Genomic DNA, 19,962 nt, shown 5'->3' with positions numbered 1-19,962 from the left:
GAGAAATTATTACGTGGTCCAGATTGATCGTGAATCTAGAGTAAAATGAATTCATCTAATAACTTTATCTTAGGACGAAATGTGTGAGGACCGGTGTGGATGTATGTTTAGTCTTAAATTGGTTATTTGCTGGACAGATCTCGGATACTTATACAGAATCTAGAAATCCAAATAGTATCTTTGGACTAGTCTTTTTGAGTTAGATCTTGGGTTATTACAAAATGAATCCATATCCTAAATCCAAGTCCCGATTGAGGGAGCCTTAGTATTAACAATATGATATGTATATATACTATGTAGGTAGGTTACATTTGCTTCATTTATTAGTGTTAATAATAACAAATTAGGAGTTTTTATGGCATAATCTCACAACAATCTCCCAATAAAAGAGTAAACAAGTGAGGTTCGGGTGTGAGCCACCACATGAGATCCCTCTTGATGATCAAGGCTTGTATAGGGGCAGCAAACGGTGATTCATGTTACAGCAATACGATGATGTTATATTGATTGTATGTTACATGCATGGATGGATTTCATGTAAGATATAAGCCAATCCCATGTCTTTTATTTAAAAAAATATCCAAACATGATAAAAGAGTCCAAAAACGGGTATATTCCTCATTATTTTTTGTTGTTTCACTTGGATACCATCCAGAAACGTCATCAAACTTGTCAATATATGTTACTTATTAGGTGTTGGCAGCTCGGCAAGATTCGTAAAAGCTGTTATAAATAAAATACGACCATGATTATTATAGGCAGATTAAATAGTAGTTAGTACATGATTATTTTAATCCCAGCTAAGAATCAAAGAACATATTTCATGTTTTCCTTTTCATATAAGAGCATGGTTGTTTGTTTTCTTATCTAATAGACCAAAGATGTATCTGGGAGGCCTTCGCGGTTCAGAACTTTCCATGCTGCCAAGCCTGGACTTGGACTCGCGCCCAGACTTCCTGTCAGCATATTGCATTTGTCCAGAGAAGCAGCAGTCTTTGTGGAATTCCAATTATACTAGCTGGAAGCCTGGAAGCGGTCCCTTATGAGAACTTATATTTTACGAAGGGTGCACCATCATGATCAATATTTCTTATAGCCGTGCATCAAGATGAACACTTGATGAATAAAGCTTACATGAACAAATGGCTGCGACTAGCAGCATGCACGACTGTATGGCACCTGCAGTGTAGGAAATAATTTCTCCCTCCTTGCAAGTTTCGATGCTTCATGTTGTGGGAGCCCGTCAATTTTGGGTTTGGGTTGTGTCTTTCGCACGAATGAATAATTGATTGTCTTTGAAGGTATCAACCAATGGATCACATTTTGCAAATATATCTAAGCACTCTAAACCCTAAAGTAGCCCACAATTTGACGGTGATCAGCATGAAGGAAGGTGAGCCCTTCTTTGGCGCAAAAGATACAACCCCTTCTTCAGAGATGACTTGTGGGCCCCTTGCACTAGTCAGTCGCCTGCATTTCGATATTTCTTTTTTGACAAAGGAGGACTGTGGGCCCGAATAGTAATGAAGGAGTTTATCCTCTGCTTCACGATATTTAATTAATGGTGCAGAAAAGTATTACATTTCAGGCTATGCATATATATCGTGAGGTTAATGGGGTGGCGGCATATGTAGCGAACCACTCAGGAGGCATCCTATGAGTTGGAGAGGGTGAGATATTTGGAACACTTCGAAACCTTTTGTTTGAATGTATTCGTACCCATGATGTATGAAATGCCCATTTCAACAAAAAAAAAAAAAAAAAAGAGAAAAAAAAGGAGACGGCATAGCCTTATCTTATATTTCATATAGTATACAACTAGGAGATAATGGAATCAAACTCTGCCCGTCGATGACAAAATTCTCAGAAGCCCAGTCCGCTGCCTGGTTGCTTTCACGATGGAACTTTAGAATTATCACCTGCATTAATCCAAAAGATAAGTGTATGTCAGTCGCTCTCCATCCACACTTGCGTTTGCTTTGAATTGAAAATTGGTGCATTTAATTCCTTCCCAGGATGCCAACATTCCAGCTCGTAGAACAGAAGAAGATTGAATAAATTTACCAGCAGCTCATAGTAACCTTCCATGACCCTCATTACAAACCCAACTGTAGCTTGAAGATCCTGGACAGAAGCATCGAGCTCTTTGATTGTCATAACTGATAACGGCTCGTCCAAGAAGAAAGATATCGGAGGCAAACTGATAGATTCTTGTGGATTTTTCTCCATACAGGTCAATTTATATGTCGACTGGCTAGTAAATTTCAATAACTCGAACTGATCAGAAACGGATTGATAATATATATCTAATTTAGTAGTTTCTATACTTATACGTGGAACAATTGAATGAATAATAAATATCTTCTTTTGCATCCAAAAGGAAACAAATTCTAATTTCCATTGGTTGGCTTCCGTCGACTTGTTACCTTATGGAATCTATCACTTTTGTTGTAGAACTTGACTACCGGGTAGCTTCACTGCAATTGTCCATGTAGGCCTGCTACATGGCCCAATTTTGGTTGCGGAGGCAAGGATGCCCTCTGTTGTCACCAAAATCCGCCGGATGAGCATCGAGCTGGTGAGGTTGAATGTGCTCCAAGTTGGAGAGATAGTTGGAGAACCGTCGCGGTCATTAAGCTTAGACAGAGAGGCTGATATTGAATTTTGCATAAATATCTTTCTAAAATTGATATTTGCATATATATCCTCCTTGATATATCTATTGTTCTAATGGAATTAAGAAAAATTTTGGGAGAAACATTGCAGATTCTGAAAAGTTGCAAAATGGGAGAGAGATTAGTAAAGTATACTAAGTGAAGATGGCAATTTGTAGCCCAATTTATTCTCACCTGTTTAAACTAATTAAATCAATTTATGTTTCCGACTTGCTTAACTTTGACCTGTTTAACCTATCTAAATTAATTTAATTTGGTAAAAATCTGTATAACCTATTTAATAAATGATTTACCTGAGCCAAATTTATCTATTTAACAAATATATCGAATTTAGATTTAAAATTTTAGCCGTTGGAATTAGATCCCTATTGCCACCCAATTACCTAGAGGTTCCTCGACTCACAGCTATCTGTTTGCTGAGGTCAGCATGATGGTACGAATATAGATGATATCACCCCTAATTCAGGTGCCAAGATTTCCGCAATGAACGCACCTTTCTATCATGATTTAATTTCTGAAGCACACCCTCATAACATCTTGAACGGTGCCCCACATGGCTTGTTCATGAGTTCTGATGTGGGGTCGGAACCCCGACACCAGCCCACACACCGGCCGAGCAGGGAAAGCATCTGCGTCCCTCCCGAGGTATTGTCCGCTCTGGGATTGCCGCTTCGGGTCTGCGGGAGGTCGCCCAGGGAGATCGCCCAGGGCCGGAGCCCAATGACAGTCCCAATGACAGTCCCGAGCCTTGACGGCGCGGGGGTCCGCGGAGGTTGCCCTCTACCCTCACGGTTTTGTCCCAAAAGGCGCCTCGTGAGGAAAGGTTTTAGGTCTCCTCATTATAAGACACAGACCTTTCCGCTGATTAGCCGATGTGGGACTAAACTGGGAACCCCATCCCACAACACAGCCCCCTCAGTGGGAAGGTCTGTGCGTGGCCGGGTCCCTTCCTCTAGCGCCATCTGATGTGGGGTCGGAACCCCGACACCAGCCCACACACCGGCCGAGCAGGGAAAGCATCTGCGTCCCTCTCGAGGTATTGTCCGCTCTGGGATTGCCGCTTCGGGTCTGCGGGAGGTCGCCCAGGGAGATCGCCCAGGGCCGGAGCCCAATGACAGTCCCAATGACAGTCCCGAGCCCTGACGGCGCGGGGGTCCGCGGAGGTTGCCCCCTACCCTCACGGTTTTGTCCCAAAAGGCGCCTCGCTTCTTTTGTCGCACGGGCTTGTAGGTCGGCTTCACCTGAAGCCGGTGGACCATGACCTCCAGATCTATCCCCGGCATGTCTGCAGACGACCATGCGAAGACATCCATATTGTCCCGTAGGAAGTTGACGAGGCGACTCCTCTCGTGTTCGCCAAGGCCAGAGCCGACCTGCACGGTTAGCTCGGGAAAGTTCTCTCGTAAGGGAACTTGAATTAACAACTCACCAGGCTCTACCCGCTCTTTCTGGGGGTTGACCCGTGCCTCCATAACTTCCGTTGAGGGCTGGTCAGTTGTTGGGGCAGGTACCTCGGTTGGTCGTCTTGCCTCGTGGGTTGCTAGGTAGCATCGCCTTGCCACCATTTGGTCCCCTCGAACTTCACCGATTCCCTGGCTGGTGGGGAATCGCATCAGCAGGTGGTGGGTCGAGACCACTGCTCGGAGGGCGTTGAGTCCTGGCCTTCCGAGGATGGCGTTGTAAACCGAGGGCAGGCGTATTACAAGGAAGCTCATACCCACGGTACTTTCACGAGGGGCGAGCCCGGCTGTGACAAGAAGGTCGATCTCGCCCTCTACTGGGACTGAATCCCCAGTGAATCCAACCAACGGAGCATTCATCCTCCGTAGTTGCTCTTTTGTCATCCCCATTTTACAATAAGCACCAAAATACAAAACATTCGCCGAGCTTCCATTATCAACCAGGATGCGTTTTACATCGAATTTATTTATGATCATGGAGATGACCACGGCGTCATCATGGGGAGTTTCGACTCCCTCTAGATCATCATCTGAGAAGGAGACGGCTTCAGAGGTGCGCGGGCGCTTCGAGGAGGCTTCTTCCCCTGAGGCCTCCCCAGCTGAGGTCCCGCCTCGGATAGTGTTAATGATGCCGGCGATGGGCCTGTTGGCATTTGAACCTTCAGGCTGTGCTGCTCCTTCGGCGGGCTTCTTCCCTTCACGCCGGCCTTGCACAAACCGATCGAGCACCCCTCGGCGGATGAGTGCTTCGATCTCATTTCGGAGCTGGTAACACTCCTCGGTATCATGGCCGTGATCCCGGTGGAAACGACAATACTTCTGGAGATCACGCCGGATTCTGGTGTCTGGCTTCGGAGGTGGGAGCCAGATGCAATCCCGACTCTCAATCTCCATGAGGATTTCAGCCCGAGAAGCGTTAAGGGATGTGTATTTTTTATACCTCTCCTCGGGTGCACGGGCCCGTAGTGGGAACCTTGGGCGGAGTGGTGACCTCTGCTGTGGCGGTCCCCTCAGTCGGGGTGGACTCTTCGGGCGGGGCGGATTCTTAGCTTGTCGCGGAGACGGGCTTCTGGGCTGGCCGCGCTCCTCGCGGCGTCTCTTCTTGGGGTTCTGCTCGATCCCGCCCCGCCTAACTGCCACGGCCTCTTCCGCCTTGGCGTACTTCCGCGCCCGAACGAACATTTCGGTGAGGTCCGAGGGGAAACTCTTCTCGATTGAGAAGAGGAACCTGTAAGACCGGGATCCAGTCTTTAGTGCTGACATGGCGATTGACTGGTCAAGCTCCCGGACCTCCCATGTTGCGGCGGTAAACCGGTCCAAATACTCCTTGAAGGACTCTCCCTCCTTTTGCTTAATGTCTAGGAGGGAGTCGGACGTCCGTCGCTGGGGCTGGCTGGCGGCAAAGTTGCCGGCAAACTGTCTGCCGAGCTGCTCAAAGGAGGAGACAGTACTCGGCTTCAGCCCGGTAAACCACAGCCGGGCTGGCCCTCGGAGTGTCGCCGGAAAAGCCTTGCACATCATGGCCTCCGAGGCTCCTTGTAGGGCCATCAAGACCCGGTAGCTTTCCAGGTGGTCAAGGGGATCAGCCTTGCCGTTGTAGGGCTCCACCTGGGGCATCTTGAACCGTAGCGGAACCGGTTCATCTTCGATCTCCGGGGAGAAGGGTGACTTCGTAGTGAACTCGAAGTCGCCGTCACGTCCTGATTTTCTCCCGTGGAGTGCCTGGATTTGGCGCTCCAGCTTCTCGACCTTCTTGTCGAGTTCGTCATTCTGGAAGATCGCTGCAGCGGTTCGTTCGAGCGCAGGTTGCCCTGGAACCGACTCAGCTTCTGAAGGCTGTGGCCAGCCTCCGTAGCCCCTGGCTGGGTGCTCTCTCTAGAGGGAGGCCTGGACTTGGGAGTCCTGACCTCGAAGGGGAAGTCCGCTTGTAGGGGGCTCCAGTTGAACTGGAGCCGGAGGAGGCGGTGCCGTTGGGATGCCCCTGGACTGCAGGCTTTGGACAGCGGTAGCCAGGGCCTGCACCTGTTGCACCAGGGCATCAAACTGCTCCGGCCGAACTTGATGAACTGGCTCAGCCGGAGGTGGTGAGTTTCGGACGGAACGCTCAGGGCTGGGTGGAGGACGTCGAGAGGCGTTGGAAGCCCCCTCTGCTTCTTAGCTTCATGGCAGCGAACTCGGTCCCTTCCTCTAGCGCCAACTGTTGTGGGGTCGGAACCCCGACACCAGCCCACACACCGGCCGAGCAGGGAAAGCATCTGCGTCCCTCCCGAGGTATTGTCCGCTCTGGGATTGCCGCTTCGGGTCTGCGAGAGGTCGCCCAGGGAGATCGCCCAGGGCCGGAGCCCAATGACAGTCCCAATGACAGTCCCGAGCCCTGACGGCGCGGGGATCCGCGGAGGTTGCCCCCTATCCTCACGGTTTTGTCCCAAAAGGCGCCTCGTGAGGAAAGATTTTAAGCCTCCTCATTATAAGGCACAGACCTTTCCGCTGATTAGCCGATGTGGGACTAAACTGAGAACCCCATCCCACAACAAGTTCTTTTAATTCTTTAAAAGGGAATTGATACGAAACTTTCCGCTGGATCCGGCGGGATGAGAGGCGAAAGATCAAAAAGGGAGCAGGATGATAGAAAAGGAATACATTCTCTAATCTAGCGCTCTATCTAGAGAACGTGGGGACTTCATGACCCCACGTTTAGCATCGATTACGTCACACCTCGAGATTTCTGAGATCACTTTAATCCACGGGATTTTAGTAGTTTTTCATGCGCCGAGGGGGTAATTTCCTGAAGTTGCGAAAGCGGTTTTGTTTTTACCATAAACAGCATCCGGGTTTTCAAATTGGAAAACTGCCATCAGTTTAGTCAGCCTCTTTTTGACTTAGCCCTCGTTTCTTTGCCCAATTAGACCTCTTTCTATAAACAATTACAATCTTTTTATTTAAAAAAGAAATCAAACGGGAACGAGTAAAGCATACATTCTACTGCTCCAGAATTAATTCATGTTTGCATAAAAAGTGGATGGGAACAAACAAATGGAAGAAACCATCTGATATCCAACAGAGACACAAAAAAAAACCCGTTGGTTTAACAAGTAACAGTGAAAAAACACAAAAGTTGCGTCCGTACAAAAATAGCTGGTAGCTGATCGATTGAGATATCCACCATCGGCTCAAATCCGGTCTGGTGCGAAACAAGCGAGGAATCGGAACGATGCATACCAATAATACAGCATTAAAGTACCAGATCATTCGCTACAAACACCAAATCCATCAAGAATCAAAGCTAAACTAGAGAAAAAGAACACCAAACAATATAGATCGATGTAGTTGAAGTAAAATATCTACAGAATCTCCCAGAGACCTAATCCCAGATGTATGCACCCTTATTACCTTAAGGTTCAGATGTAACCACAAAGAACCACAAAATACGTCTAAGGAGATGTGATTCGAACAATGCTGTGAGAAAAAAACCACCAAAATCTCCAAATAACCACATATACGAAGTATCTAGACCAAGAAAGGCACCATCTATCACAAAACCCAAACCGGAAAAGCCGCCGAGCCGCAGAGATCTACGGATCAGACCCAGCACCCGCGGAGATTTCAATGGCGGAAAGATCAGAGGAGAAGCGCGATGGACGAGGCGAAGACGGCGATGGCGAGGGATGGAGCGACGGAACCGGCGGCGGATGTGGGGCTCGGGGCGGGAGGGTCCGCCGCAGCGGCTCCGCCGGCGAGGAAGACGACGGCGAGCACGGCCATTAGGAGCGCAGCGATAATCTTGGATCCGACGACCGCCATTGCCTCTCGGAGTCGAGAATTCGAGAGATATCTGGAGATAGTTTAGGGTTTGGTGGAGGAGAAAGGGCAAAACGGCAGCACTCGATAGAGGAGACGACGGATGAGGCGAACCGAGAGGGGCGGAGGGGTATTTAAAGCAGGAGGGGAGCCGGGCAGCGTTGGAGGAGCGGGCAGCTGCCCGGGCTGACAGCTGGTAAAGCGCCGTATAACAGCTGGCCCCAGCGGTTGGCGTCTCGATCCTTTCGCAAAATACGCTCTGGTTTCGAAGAAGAAAGGATATCTGATAAAGAAACCCTCTTTTCTTTCCTGCAACTCTCACCCACTTATGGGCGACAGCGTACAGTTTAAGGAATGAAAGATCACCAACGGTCAAAATACGTGGCGTCTATTTAGCAGTGGAGAGGTTTCGACGCCGGTTTCCACGGAGCCTCCGAGATTGCTTAGCTCCGTGGGCGGACATTTCCGTTTGCGGCCGTATCCGCCACTTCCTCGCATGGATTTTTTTTTTTGTCAAAAAAAGATGATATATATAGAAAATCTTGCCTCATATTATGAAACCATAGATCATGAGTATGACCAATAATCTTTATTTTTTTACAAAAAATTACAATAAATTTTAAAATTAATATCTAAAATATTTTCTTCTTTCATATTAATCACATTTTTCATGTCTTGATTTCAAAACATCAAGCTTTGTTCTCAAAATTAATATCTAAACTTTTGCTAATAATTTCTCTATCTTAGCCAAGATAATCCAAGGAATTGGTCTACCGCAGGCTACAATATCTATCATAATATCATTTGTACAGAAAAACTTGTTGTAATGCTATAAGACTCGGACAATTCAATATTCTCACACCCGATCCAAATTCATTATTTTTAATTATAACAAATGTCATAATTATTCTTGATTTTTCTTATAAGCAGGCCACAAATTTCTTGACAGTATAACAATCTTGTGCGGCGTTCAAAACCAAAGTTTCCAAAACGCAAACAACTTAGCTTCTCAAAAGTGATTCAAGGACTGGTCCAATGGAAGCTGCTGAGGTTTACATGATCCTAGCATGGCAACTTGTTATTAAGCCAAAACATTACTAGTTGTGTAAATTATACTTAACCTTCTCATGTAATATGTTCATGATTTTCTTGTGTACATGGTCTTGCACAGACTCTAACCAAAGTGCAGAAAAATCTAGACTCTAAACAACTTAGCTTCTCAAAAGTGTTTGAATGATGGTTATTTGCCCATCTCCGAGTTCCAACCGGTGGGATAGAAGTTGTTGCTATTTATGTGATGTCAAACATGGCATATTAATTCATTGTTCAACCAAAACCTTGCAATATGTTGCACCTTTTCTTACAAGTCATACTTAACCTTCTTATACCAAGTGATAAGAGAGACTTGCTAGGTGACTGAAAAGATGCCACATAGCATTACACTTGCTGAGTTCATTGTGAAATAGATATCATAACAGATCCAAAAAAAAAAAAATCACTATTTTGTTAAACGCCAATATGGTAAGTGTTGAGGTGTTGCGGTTGGACTGTCCATTAGAATCTTATATGAACCAGCTGCTGCTAAGGGCCAATTGGGACCCCCACGGTATCACAGTCTTGAGACTAGAGAGGTTTGTAAGTCTCGCCAGCTCCGAAATGTAGGGGGTTTGGTTTGATTTGAAAGGTATCAAATGAAAACAGGGCTGTGGACCAATGCCAGCTTTAGTTGAGAAGGTATTAGATAGGCAATGCAATGGAAAATTTTGATTTCTTGTGGAACGATTATAAAAGCAAACAGTCTGTGAAGCTCTTGGACATTAACATGTAGACTCCAATAAAGAATGTCTTGATACTAAGTTAAGAGTCTACATTATTACTAGCCTTAATGCACATTATTTATGATGAACAGATGCTTGTCGAGGATGATGTAATGTTGGGGGACACTCTGAAGATGAAGCTAGTCAATGGGACCTTAGAAAGAGCCAAAGAGTGCCGATTTTAACCAACTAGGCTAGGAGGATACATTGATAGCCTTCACTCTTGGGAGCAATATTCTAAACAGGGTTGAGCACAATGTCTTGTGGATTGGTTCTTATTAACAGAAAATAATTGAAGTGATGTGGCATTGGTTTCAGTAATTTAAACTAATATTGATGGTTCCAAGTGAAAAATATAGTTCCCTGTTTTCTCCCAAAAAAAGGAAAAGAGGGACAATAATTAATGTGCATTCTCAAGGGCAAACATATCTAGAATGTCTTCTTTTGATATAATTCAGTATTTAGGAATCCTAGGAGCAGAATTGAAGCAGCAACAAACTTGGTCTTCAAAGCTCCCCACCAATTACTACAATCTTATACCACTTACAATCATAGTACTCTAATAAAAAAAAAATCTTTATCTCATAAAGGAACATTCGATAATCCAGCAACGGGGAATTCGCTAAAATAAGTAGAGACGAAGGACCCAAAATGTTTCAAATCTTGCAGAAAGAACAGTAGAAGCTTAAAATGCTCAACAAGTTGTCGCAACTAGGAATATGGTCATATCTGCATCAATAATTTCAGCCAAGCACTCCAGCTGAAGCCACAAGCTGCTGTCAAACCTAACATATCTACACAAAAATTTACCTGAGATCAAATAGAATATTACTTACAGTTAAAGCACTCTCAATGTAATCTAGTAAAAAAGTTCATACTTGTTGCTTTCAGTCAGCCTGAATCACTGGTTTTCTTTTGATTGAAGAAACCCTTTCAGATCCATATGTCGAAAGAAAGCATTATCCCGATGTCTTTATAGCCCCTCTTGTAGTCTTTCAGATTGTAGCCTTGAGTTCCTACTAAAATTTGTTCTACCTTACTTCTCAAAAGCGCTAATTTGTCATCTCACTTCTGAGTTCTAGATATAGGAGGCTAACTATGCTTTCCACATCACTAGGCATTGAGTATAAGACCAGAAGTATTTGTGCAGCTGAGCTGTCTTGATCCTATGGTTGTATAATTGCTCTCAAGACAATATGCACCTACCATTATGAGAAAGCAAAGTATGAACCTTGAATTCCTATTAACTTTATTCTGTCCCATTTCTCCAAAGCACTTATTTGTAATCCCATTTCTGAGTTCCAGATACAGGAGGCTAACCATGCTTTAGACATCATTAGACAGTTGAGTACATGGCCAGAAGTATTTCTGCTGCTGAACTGTCTTGATCCTATGGTCCTGCCATTGCTCTCAAGACAATACGCACCCACCATTATTAGAAAGCAATGTATCATCTCTCTCTCTCTCTCTCTCTCTCTCTCTCTCTCTCTCTCTCTCTCTCTCTCTCTCTCTCTCTCTCTCGCTCGCTCGCATGCGCGCGCGCGCACACACTCTCTCTCTTTCTCTCTTTGATTCATCCATGTGCATAACATGTGTTACTTGTATTGGTGTGGGCTGTTTCCTTTTGGCATTTGAGGTCCAATTAGCTGTATCTTTGGTTCTGTGGTACTGTTCAGATCAGCAATCGCAGACATTCCCATGATAAGTAATTCCAAAATGCTGAATCCCAATTTAAACGGATTTGTAGTTCATGAGTTGATTTCAGCCAATGTTCAAACTGTGTAAATATGAAACTAATAAGAAGGGAATTACTTGTTCATCAATGCTTGAAGACGCCATGATCTGTGGCAAGGTGGAGTTTGGATCCTTGCCTCCTATTTTAGGCCATGGTGAGCTGGGCGTTCTTTCTTATGGGCTCAGTTAGTTTGGATCCTCTTACATTCCTCAACTTTTGGATTCAAAACTGCAGAGCTAGCGTCTTTTCCAAGTGACTGCTTCAAAAACAAAATTCTTGATAAGAGAGGAAAAAACTAGTTCAATAAATCACCAATCATAATTCCAAAAAAACATATGAAATCTTGAAATATCACTACTTGTATGTTTTGAATTCGGGCCTTCGTATCAAGCTTCATTACCAACCAAACAAGTCAGTCGCTGTAGAAAGGAGGTACCAAATTTTCAGAGCCAGTGATAACCAGGGCAGGAGAAAACCATAAATAGCTCGATAGTACCAGCAAAAGGGCAACCCACTAACCATGCAATTTAGGTAGCTTTTACAATCTAAAGGCTACAAAACCATGTTTCAGGAGCTTACTGCTCGGATCTCATGTTCACCATGAACTCAGTAGAATGTTCACACCAAGATAACTCCAATTGTAAACGCCCACCAATAGTACATAAATGATTTACAAATGGCCATTTCATGGATTGAGCATATTAGTGCATGGAGATTTCTCCAGCTTTTCAGGTAATTCTATTTACAGCGCTGGAGAACAGAGCAACTTCCATATGTATTTAAGTCCCAAACATATTAACATAGCACAACTCTTACATGGTTGCTTCAAGCACTGAAACCCCCATGGAGAGAACTCCAGGAGTTGGAGGGAACCCTGAAGCAAGCTTGAGCGGACACCTCAGCCATTGTCTCCTTCTTGATGCCTGTATTGCAGATGTTTGCAAGGGATCGCATGTGTTTCATGCCATATTGGGCTAGAGATCCACAGTGTGTCTCAAAAGTCCGTACCTACAAAGAAGAAAAGGCATGATTATGCGCTAAAGATTGAAAGGTATTGAAAGGTTGTCAATTCTGGTCTAATCCATATGGAATTTATCTGAGATATACTAACAAACTATTGTTACGAAGAAGATTATAAGTGGAAGGTCAACGAATGTTTATGTTATTCTGCATTGGCTAGAAAAAGAAAAAAAAAACTGGAGATGCATGAAAAGCAGAACTTAAGTATCTCAAATGTACCCGAGGAAAGCGAAATGGTAACAAACATATACATAATATTCAAATGATGTTTATATATGAAAAAAGAAAAAAAGACAGAAACCAGAAGGTCAACTAGAAGGTAGCATAAAAAATTACTGTGCTTTGACAACAATAAGAAAAAGCTTGAACCAGGCAATGAAATATCCACAATGGACAGGTGGTAGCATGACAAAGTCGGACTTGTGGATATTTTGAGGCTTTTTGTATATATGCTATTAAATGTCTTCTGAAAGGATACATGCCATTAAATGTCAAACCTCCATCTTCTATCTGGGTTAGGAAAACAGCATCCATTATAAGATGCTGCTAATCCATGATAAGAGTTTTCCCCAGAGCCAGTGTAATGAGAATGACTCAGATATCAGTGGTGGAGAGTTCAACACCTGCAACCCTCCATGGTTGATGTTCACGCTAAGGGACAAATTAAGATGACATTTTCACATCTGGTGGATACAATTTTTTAAAAATGACAGGCACATTTACATACTTGAAAATGCATGCAGCACAAACAGGCTTTGCCAATTTAGGGGATTCAAGGCCATATTCTGAAGAATTCGATGATCAAGCATCAAACCAATAAATAAGTATACCAACAGAATAAAGGGTTCAAAAGGTTAGCTTTTAGGGTCCTTACCATCGACTTGAGGCAGTCCCAGTCATCAACTAAAGGCTGACCTGCAGGTCGAACGGTCCCCAGCACTTTCGGGCCCTCCTCAGAACCAAAGAGAAGCTTCCCGATTAGCTCCATACTGCTATCTACATGCAATCTATGAGACATCACTTCAAGCAATTGCTTCTGAGCTTCAAGTTTCTTGGAGGAGCCTTCAGGTGATTTCCGATACTGTGCAAAGGAAAGAGATCAGTCAGGTGGAGGGGAAAAGATGCAGCAAGAGCAGTTGAACCATTCAACAATAAAAAGTTGTATAGAATTAAACAACTGCTACTGCATATCAGGGACTTGTAAATTACTACATGAATTAAATGGGTAGATAACCTACAAAAGAAGCAAAACCAACCTTATGCCAGAAATAAAGTAGATCCGCATCCCGTTGGTTAACAGCCCTAGAAAATGATGGCAATGCATTATCATCAATGAAGGTGGCATTTTCATTGGCAGGATTTGAGCCCATGTATAAGAAAAGTTGGTGTGCATTGAGATCTAAATCCCCATATTGCATTACATGAGAACCAAAAGAATATGTATTATGAACTGCAGTCCTGGCTTTGACCTGCAAGCACCACCAGAACAAGTTATATCTAATCTTCAGTTACACAAGCACATAATGCAAGACAAAGAAAACTCTGATATGAATCCCTTACCAGTTGATACTGCTGCTTCAGAGTTTCAGTCCGCAAATTGTGTACCTCACTGTCCACACAAGAAACAATTAGTCTCCACACTACAGGCTTCGAAATTATTAACAGAAAAGGACCATATAAGTCTTTCTACTCCTGATTAAACATTCAAGAAAGTATATACAAAACTGAAAGTCATTCAAGAATTCTAAATAAGAAAATCCATCAAAATACATACGTAACTTCTTTGAAATGAATTTCAATTCTGTTATCCTTTACGCCACTTAAGTTCTTCTCTGTCTCCCTGTCCTCCAATGATTACCCACCATGATTTGGTTTCATTGTAGGAAGGAAGCTCTGATAAATTTGAAATATTTGAATGTTTGTGATACAAAAATAGTATCCAAAATAGTAAGATTTCAAGCAACGAGAATGAAAAATTATCCTGTTGTGAGTTGTTACAATATGCAAAACCAACAAAATCATACAGCATTAAAATATCTCAAGCAAGGTAAGAATTATAAATTTCTTCTCTTGAGCACCATGCCCATGTTAAAATAGCATCTGACAAATCATTTTAACTATCTTCCACATTTTGCTCGTCGTATGTATAAGTTTGTCTAACAAACAATTTCGAAATATAGAGGGCAACTTAAAACACTCTCTTTATGGTTTTGCAGATGGGTTTAAAAAAATGTAAATTAAAAAATTACCAACTTTGTGTGTCTGAATTAAATATAACAGGCATAATGTTGAGACATTCATGATTTTCAAAGGAAAAAAGGAACAGATCGAGCTGGAGCAAACTATGTGGTGGAGGAGGTATGTGCACCTGTCTTCCATCCAAGCAACACTATACAGGTCTCCCAAACAGGTATAGTACTCTGGGGGAGGGCTAGGGTACTCTCCAGGGCAGTAAGTTCCCCAACTACTCTCCACGGCATTTGATGCTGTGGTTGCATAAATGTTTATATCTGCCGGCAGAAGACCCTCGAATATACTCCCAGATTCACAAGCTTCAAGATAGAATACCTGAAAAATTAAAAAAAATTGTAAACTATTATAACAACATGAGCAAGATTATACAACCGCGAATATAACATAGATAGCTGGATACCATGCTTTTATAGGTCCCAGCAGCATGTTTTTTCTTCAAAACAGCTATCAAGTCATCAGCATAAAGGTAAGGGTAGGTGGGCATTCCTGGCAAAGTTTCAGGTAACAGAAAAATATGGTAGTCAGTCTCATGTTTTAACATCATAATTTCCCTAAGGCACCTCATAAACCACCTGTACCAGTTGTTAGGTGAGATTCTGAGGCTAACTGTGACTTCCAGAACCCGAATAATCTGATATTCTAGCCTAATGATGACTTAGAAGTTATGTAGATAATTTCAGAACAGGAATACTCAGAATTAGTTTTTCTTTCCCAGTTCACAATCATTCTTTTTGAAGTAAAAGTTAATTTTAAAAATATAAATATAACATATATAAATGATAGAATATGTAAAAAAATATATGTGTATGATGATAGAATGGTAATCTAATTAACCATATGCACTTCAGTATATATTTCTACTAATTAGTCATAAACTCATATTAGATAAGTAGAATTCTATTAAATCTATTTAGTCATATCTAGTTCTACATTATTAGTTATATTAGTTATGTGTAATAATATTAGATATTACTAATAGTATTCCCTCAAAAAAAGAGGATATTATTAATAGCATGAGATTTAACTATAAAATATTGTGCATCAAAGAACCAAGGAAAAAACTCTAGTAATTAAATTCTTAAAAGCATGGTAATTCAACTACTAACCAAGAACCCCAGGTCCACCATGATCAGAGTAGAATATGAAGATATGATCATCAGGGCCACTATCAAGCACTTTCCCACTTCCTCCAGTTAAAGCAGTTTTGTTTCCAAGGAGAACAGCGAAAAAGTTGTTAACGTTAACATCGTCTCCCACGTAATCCTGCAAAGAGATATCACAGGCCTCAGGCAAATGACCAATGATGGTCACAACACAAAAATATAATCTTAGTTTCTGAGACAAAAGGGGGGAAAAAGGGCAAACCTTTGGAACTCCCGCATATACGTCCTCTCCCTCTGGGTGATTGATTATGATACCACGTCTAGGATTTTCCTCATTGTGAGCAATATCATCATACATGAAAACAATGATATTCTCATCTTTCAATCCACCTTTCTTCATGATTTGATATGCATGACACACATCAGCCTGAGAGAATGTTGTAAAGGAAGGGGATCATATATTTACACATCTATATAAAAATAGAATGATTAAATTAAGATGAAACTTAGATTGTAATATCACATATCACTAGAATTTAGTATGAAACTTTTTCTTTGCAAATTTAAAGAAGGATTAGCTCAACCAGGAAAAAACAATGCCAGGGAAAGCACAGCTATAAACCAAGGTGATATAACAGGACAACCCCATGTAGTTCTTTTAATTCACATTTTTTTGTTTCTCATCTGTCCTGGTTCTGCTTTTCTCACTCCTTCTTGAACTGTTCTTGCCGAGCAAAGCCCTCTTGTGCACACTAACCACTGTCCTAATACTAAATCAAGCTTCCAGTAGAGAATTGGAAGATTGGAATTTTATTTTTTGCATTGGACCAAACCAAACCCAAATGTTTGGGTCAGTGTCAGCAACCTTCCCTGAGAAACCCCGTGAATGATGATCTGATCCAGTGATTGTCCTAAGAAGCACCATACAAGGGCCTGCAAATTAGTCTCCCAAGCATTCTCCTGCAAAAGAAACCTTGGTTCCTAATGCAGTGAAATGTGATGTATAAATGCTTAAAACTAAATACTAGCAATTACATTGTACCAGCAATGCACCATAGTAAGGGGTGCAAGTCTAAACTCATACAAGAATGTAGAAGCGAACAGCATGCCAAACATGTATGTGATGTGATGTAAGTGCAAACACCCGATATCCACCATCTGCTGAAATTCTTGCTTGTTTCCAATAGAATTCAAGCATAGTGTTGATGTGTTCTCATTTTTTGGGGAGAAATGTCATGTCGAAAAGCGTGGGCTATGGGTTTTGCACAAAACTGAAACCAAGGCCTTCTAGTGCATCAAATTCACTAGCTGCTTAAACTGGATGCTTGGTGAATAGAAAAACGTTTGAATTGAAATCCAGTTTTAAAATTGACAGGAGAAGCAACTATTGTTCGCTGAACTTCCAATGAAGAGCAATGGTTCACAAAATCAAGTGCTGGAACCAAGAAACTGGGAAACAGGACATCGAGACAAGCAGGTTAGATTGGACATTTATGAATGAATGGTGATGAATAAGCCAAAAGATACAGCATGAATGTGATCTTCAAAATGGCCTTCAAAGTTTCGAAAACATCATATGTAATTAAAGTTAAATGCTAGCAGGAGAAAACTTATATCCGGCAAAGTACAAAGCAGTGTTCATTTGTATAAGGTTTTATTAACAATATTTCCATTCATGTAATTATGAGGAAATACTCATATACATCTTTAGGTGATCTGACAATTACTGTTTGATTATACCTATCACCATAACCAGAGATGCAGATGAATGAATGGAATTATATAAAGAAATGACAGGGAGGAAGGTAACTTTTCAACAGCAAAGCAGGAAATATCACAAATGCCAAGGCCAAAGTCTTATATATGTCAAAGAACTTCCACATCTTCCCTATATTTATAAAAAGAATCAGATAATTGACCATTAAAATATTAGAACACAGCATCATGATTTTGCTTATAGTTTGTTTCTTGGACTGCAGGTCAACTAATATCACTGAAATCAAAATTCATATCACCATTCTAAGTCCTTGAAAGCATAAAAAATGTAAAAGAAATAATGAGAGGAGCTAGTTAAAGGAAAATAACATTGTAAATGAAAACTCAAGGATGCAGCCTGCTTTTACATTAAAGATGGAAATCCAATTTAGGAAAACAAAGGGGGGAAAAAGATGGAGGAACTACAGCAAGCAAACTTGGGTTCCCCAAGGCAGATAGTGATTGCAAACCGAAGAAAAAAATTATTCAAAGAAAAATTATTGAAAGATTACCTCACAAATTCCCGAATCTGAAGCCTAGGACTAAATACTAGACAATATGCAGGTTAGTCTACCAACTATGTCAAGGTTCACCAGTATAGCAGTTATAGGAAGATTCAATTTCATCCTTTTCATCAGCCTCCATCATGCATCATGAGAATTTACTGCCTTTGAATTAATCCTGAACAAGTAATTTCTTTGTTCATCATCCTAAATCAAAGTCACTTTCCTTTTCCCCTAAGCATAAAGATCAAATTGAGACTCATTGAGCACCAACTACAAGGCACATATATAAACCATGATCCCTATCAGATCCAATATTCGTGAAAAGGACTGCAAAACAACATGTCCAACAAGCCCTTTAACAAACTCACATGTTATATAATCATGAATTTGATATCTGAGAATAATTCAACTCAATATGTTATAAAAAATTTGAATCCTTAGGAAAAAATTAAAATAATGAAAGATCAATTTTTCAAAAAAAAAATTGCAAAAGATATATATGTATATATGCTACCGCTTCTCAGTAACTCACCAAACAGCACCAAATACACGGATATCCGACAAAATCTTTTAATTGATAAGAACGAATCAGACTCTAAAAGCTCTTACCTTTAATTCGCTAATGGAATCCTGAACCTATTAACAGCTATTTATCAAAAATAATAATTAAAGGGTTAAGGGAGGGGGGGAAATCTGCGGCTCCTTACGTTATGAGCCTCCTTGATCCCTTCAATGGTAAAAGGAAACAATAGTTACCGGGTTTTTTTAGCATCATACATAAAAATTACAACTTCCAGATCCAGATCACGAATTAACAGAAAAAGAAAACAAAATTTTAAATTAGCAAAACAAATGATTAGCATGAAGATAAAAATTTAAGGATGAGTTCCAGTAATTCCCAAAAAAAATTAAGATACGATAAAAATTAACAACAAAAAGGTTAATTTCTCACGAAACAAAGAGCCATAAACAGACAAACAGACAGACAGACAAGCAAACAAACAGACATACTAAAAAAAAAAAATAATCAAAGAAACACTCGTTAGATTATAACTGGGAGATGGAGAAGAAGAAGGTTAAGGGCGACGATATACCTGATGTCGGTAGTTCCCGTAGCCGGACGATCCGGCGATCAGGACCGCCCATCTCGTCCCCACGGCGTCATCGTCGCCGTTGAACTCCTGATCCTCGCGATCGGACGGAAGCCGGATGGGGAAGAAAGACCGGGAATCGGCGAGCAAGAACGGCAAGAGGAGGAAGAGGAGGAACGCGCCGGCGGCGGCGGTGCGGCCCATCGGTTCGAATCGTATTGGATCGGCCTCCGCTACGGAAGGAGGAATTTCGGCGAGACAAGAAGGAGAGGAGGATCATTCTTATAGGCAGCATCGAGGAATCTTTTCTATTGTTTTCTTGCCCCCTGTCTCAGCCGTTGAATCTTTGTGATATTCTTGATGGACGAATTAGAACCGTCAGTTGATTGGATCTCCAGACTGACAGGTTGGAAAGTGACCACGCGGTAGTTTAGACCGACGGGACAGGATAAGAGCCGTAGTCCGTCCGCTTGGTTTCGTGTGAGATGGGAAAGGTCCCATGTACTGTTCTTAGAGCCGCATCGAATGACCTCATCAGCCGATCGTTTTGTGCTTGAACACTTTCTTTTTTTTTTTCTATTTAAAACTTATTTATTAATGTGCCTTTTTTATCATAAAATAATGATATACAAAAGTTAAGCACAGATGACTAATTATTTATCAGAATCATTTTAATTGGCCCACCAAGAACCCTGAGCCTTCATGGTAGAGTTGGGTTGCATAGCAACTCAAGCTTTACTTTTAAAAAA

At 41.9% G+C, this 19,962-nt stretch overlaps 1 protein-coding gene and 1 long non-coding RNA gene across 2 annotated transcripts; both read right to left on the bottom strand.

The window, feature by feature from the left end:
• Positions 1-10,313: 10,313 nt before the first annotated feature.
• LOC148715492 (uncharacterized) lies at positions 10,314-10,769 on the bottom strand. Its single transcript, XR_015972673.1, has 2 exons — positions 10,629-10,769; positions 10,314-10,544 (listed from the first exon to the last, which is right to left on the bottom strand). It is a non-coding gene; the product is annotated as an uncharacterized LOC148715492 (long non-coding RNA).
• Positions 10,770-12,100: 1,331 nt separating this feature from the next.
• On the bottom strand, positions 12,101-19,490 carry LOC103712950 (vacuolar-processing enzyme). The gene is made up of 9 exons (XM_008799669.4): positions 19,217-19,490; positions 16,124-16,288; positions 15,865-16,021; positions 15,159-15,244; positions 14,874-15,073; positions 14,066-14,114; positions 13,762-13,974; positions 13,380-13,586; positions 12,101-12,493 (listed from the first exon to the last, which is right to left on the bottom strand). Exons 1-9 carry the CDS (start codon positions 19,415-19,417, stop codon positions 12,311-12,313), a joined length of 1,461 nt encoding a protein of 486 aa, XP_008797891.1. The 5' UTR covers positions 19,418-19,490; the 3' UTR covers positions 12,101-12,310.
• Between the last annotated feature and the right edge of the window lie 472 nt (positions 19,491-19,962).

This window comes from Phoenix dactylifera, chromosome 1 (genome assembly GCF_051530095.1).
Source record: "Phoenix dactylifera cultivar Ajwa chromosome 1, Ajwa_hap1_PhDact_Kaust_v1.1, whole genome shotgun sequence".
Lineage (NCBI taxonomy): Eukaryota > Viridiplantae > Streptophyta > Magnoliopsida > Arecales > Arecaceae > Phoenix > Phoenix dactylifera.
The sequence above is the reverse complement of the archived record's forward strand: the minus strand, read 5'-3'. Positions and strand labels throughout refer to the sequence as shown.

Bases quoted from the DNA above. Each gene is read 5' to 3' on its own strand.
- LOC103712950 (XM_008799669.4), bottom strand. From the start codon at position 19,417: ATGGGCCGCACCGCCGCCGCCGGCGCGTTCCTCCTCTTCCTCCTCTTG. The intron at 15,245-15,864 runs GTTAGTAGTTGA...AAACTTTGCCAG, and splicing joins TGGTGGACCTGGGGTTCTTG to GAATGCCCACCTACCCTTAC. The intron at 12,494-13,379 runs GTAAGGACCCTA...TCTTCTTTGTAG, and splicing joins GGGACTGCCTCAAGTCGATG to GTACGGACTTTTGAGACACA.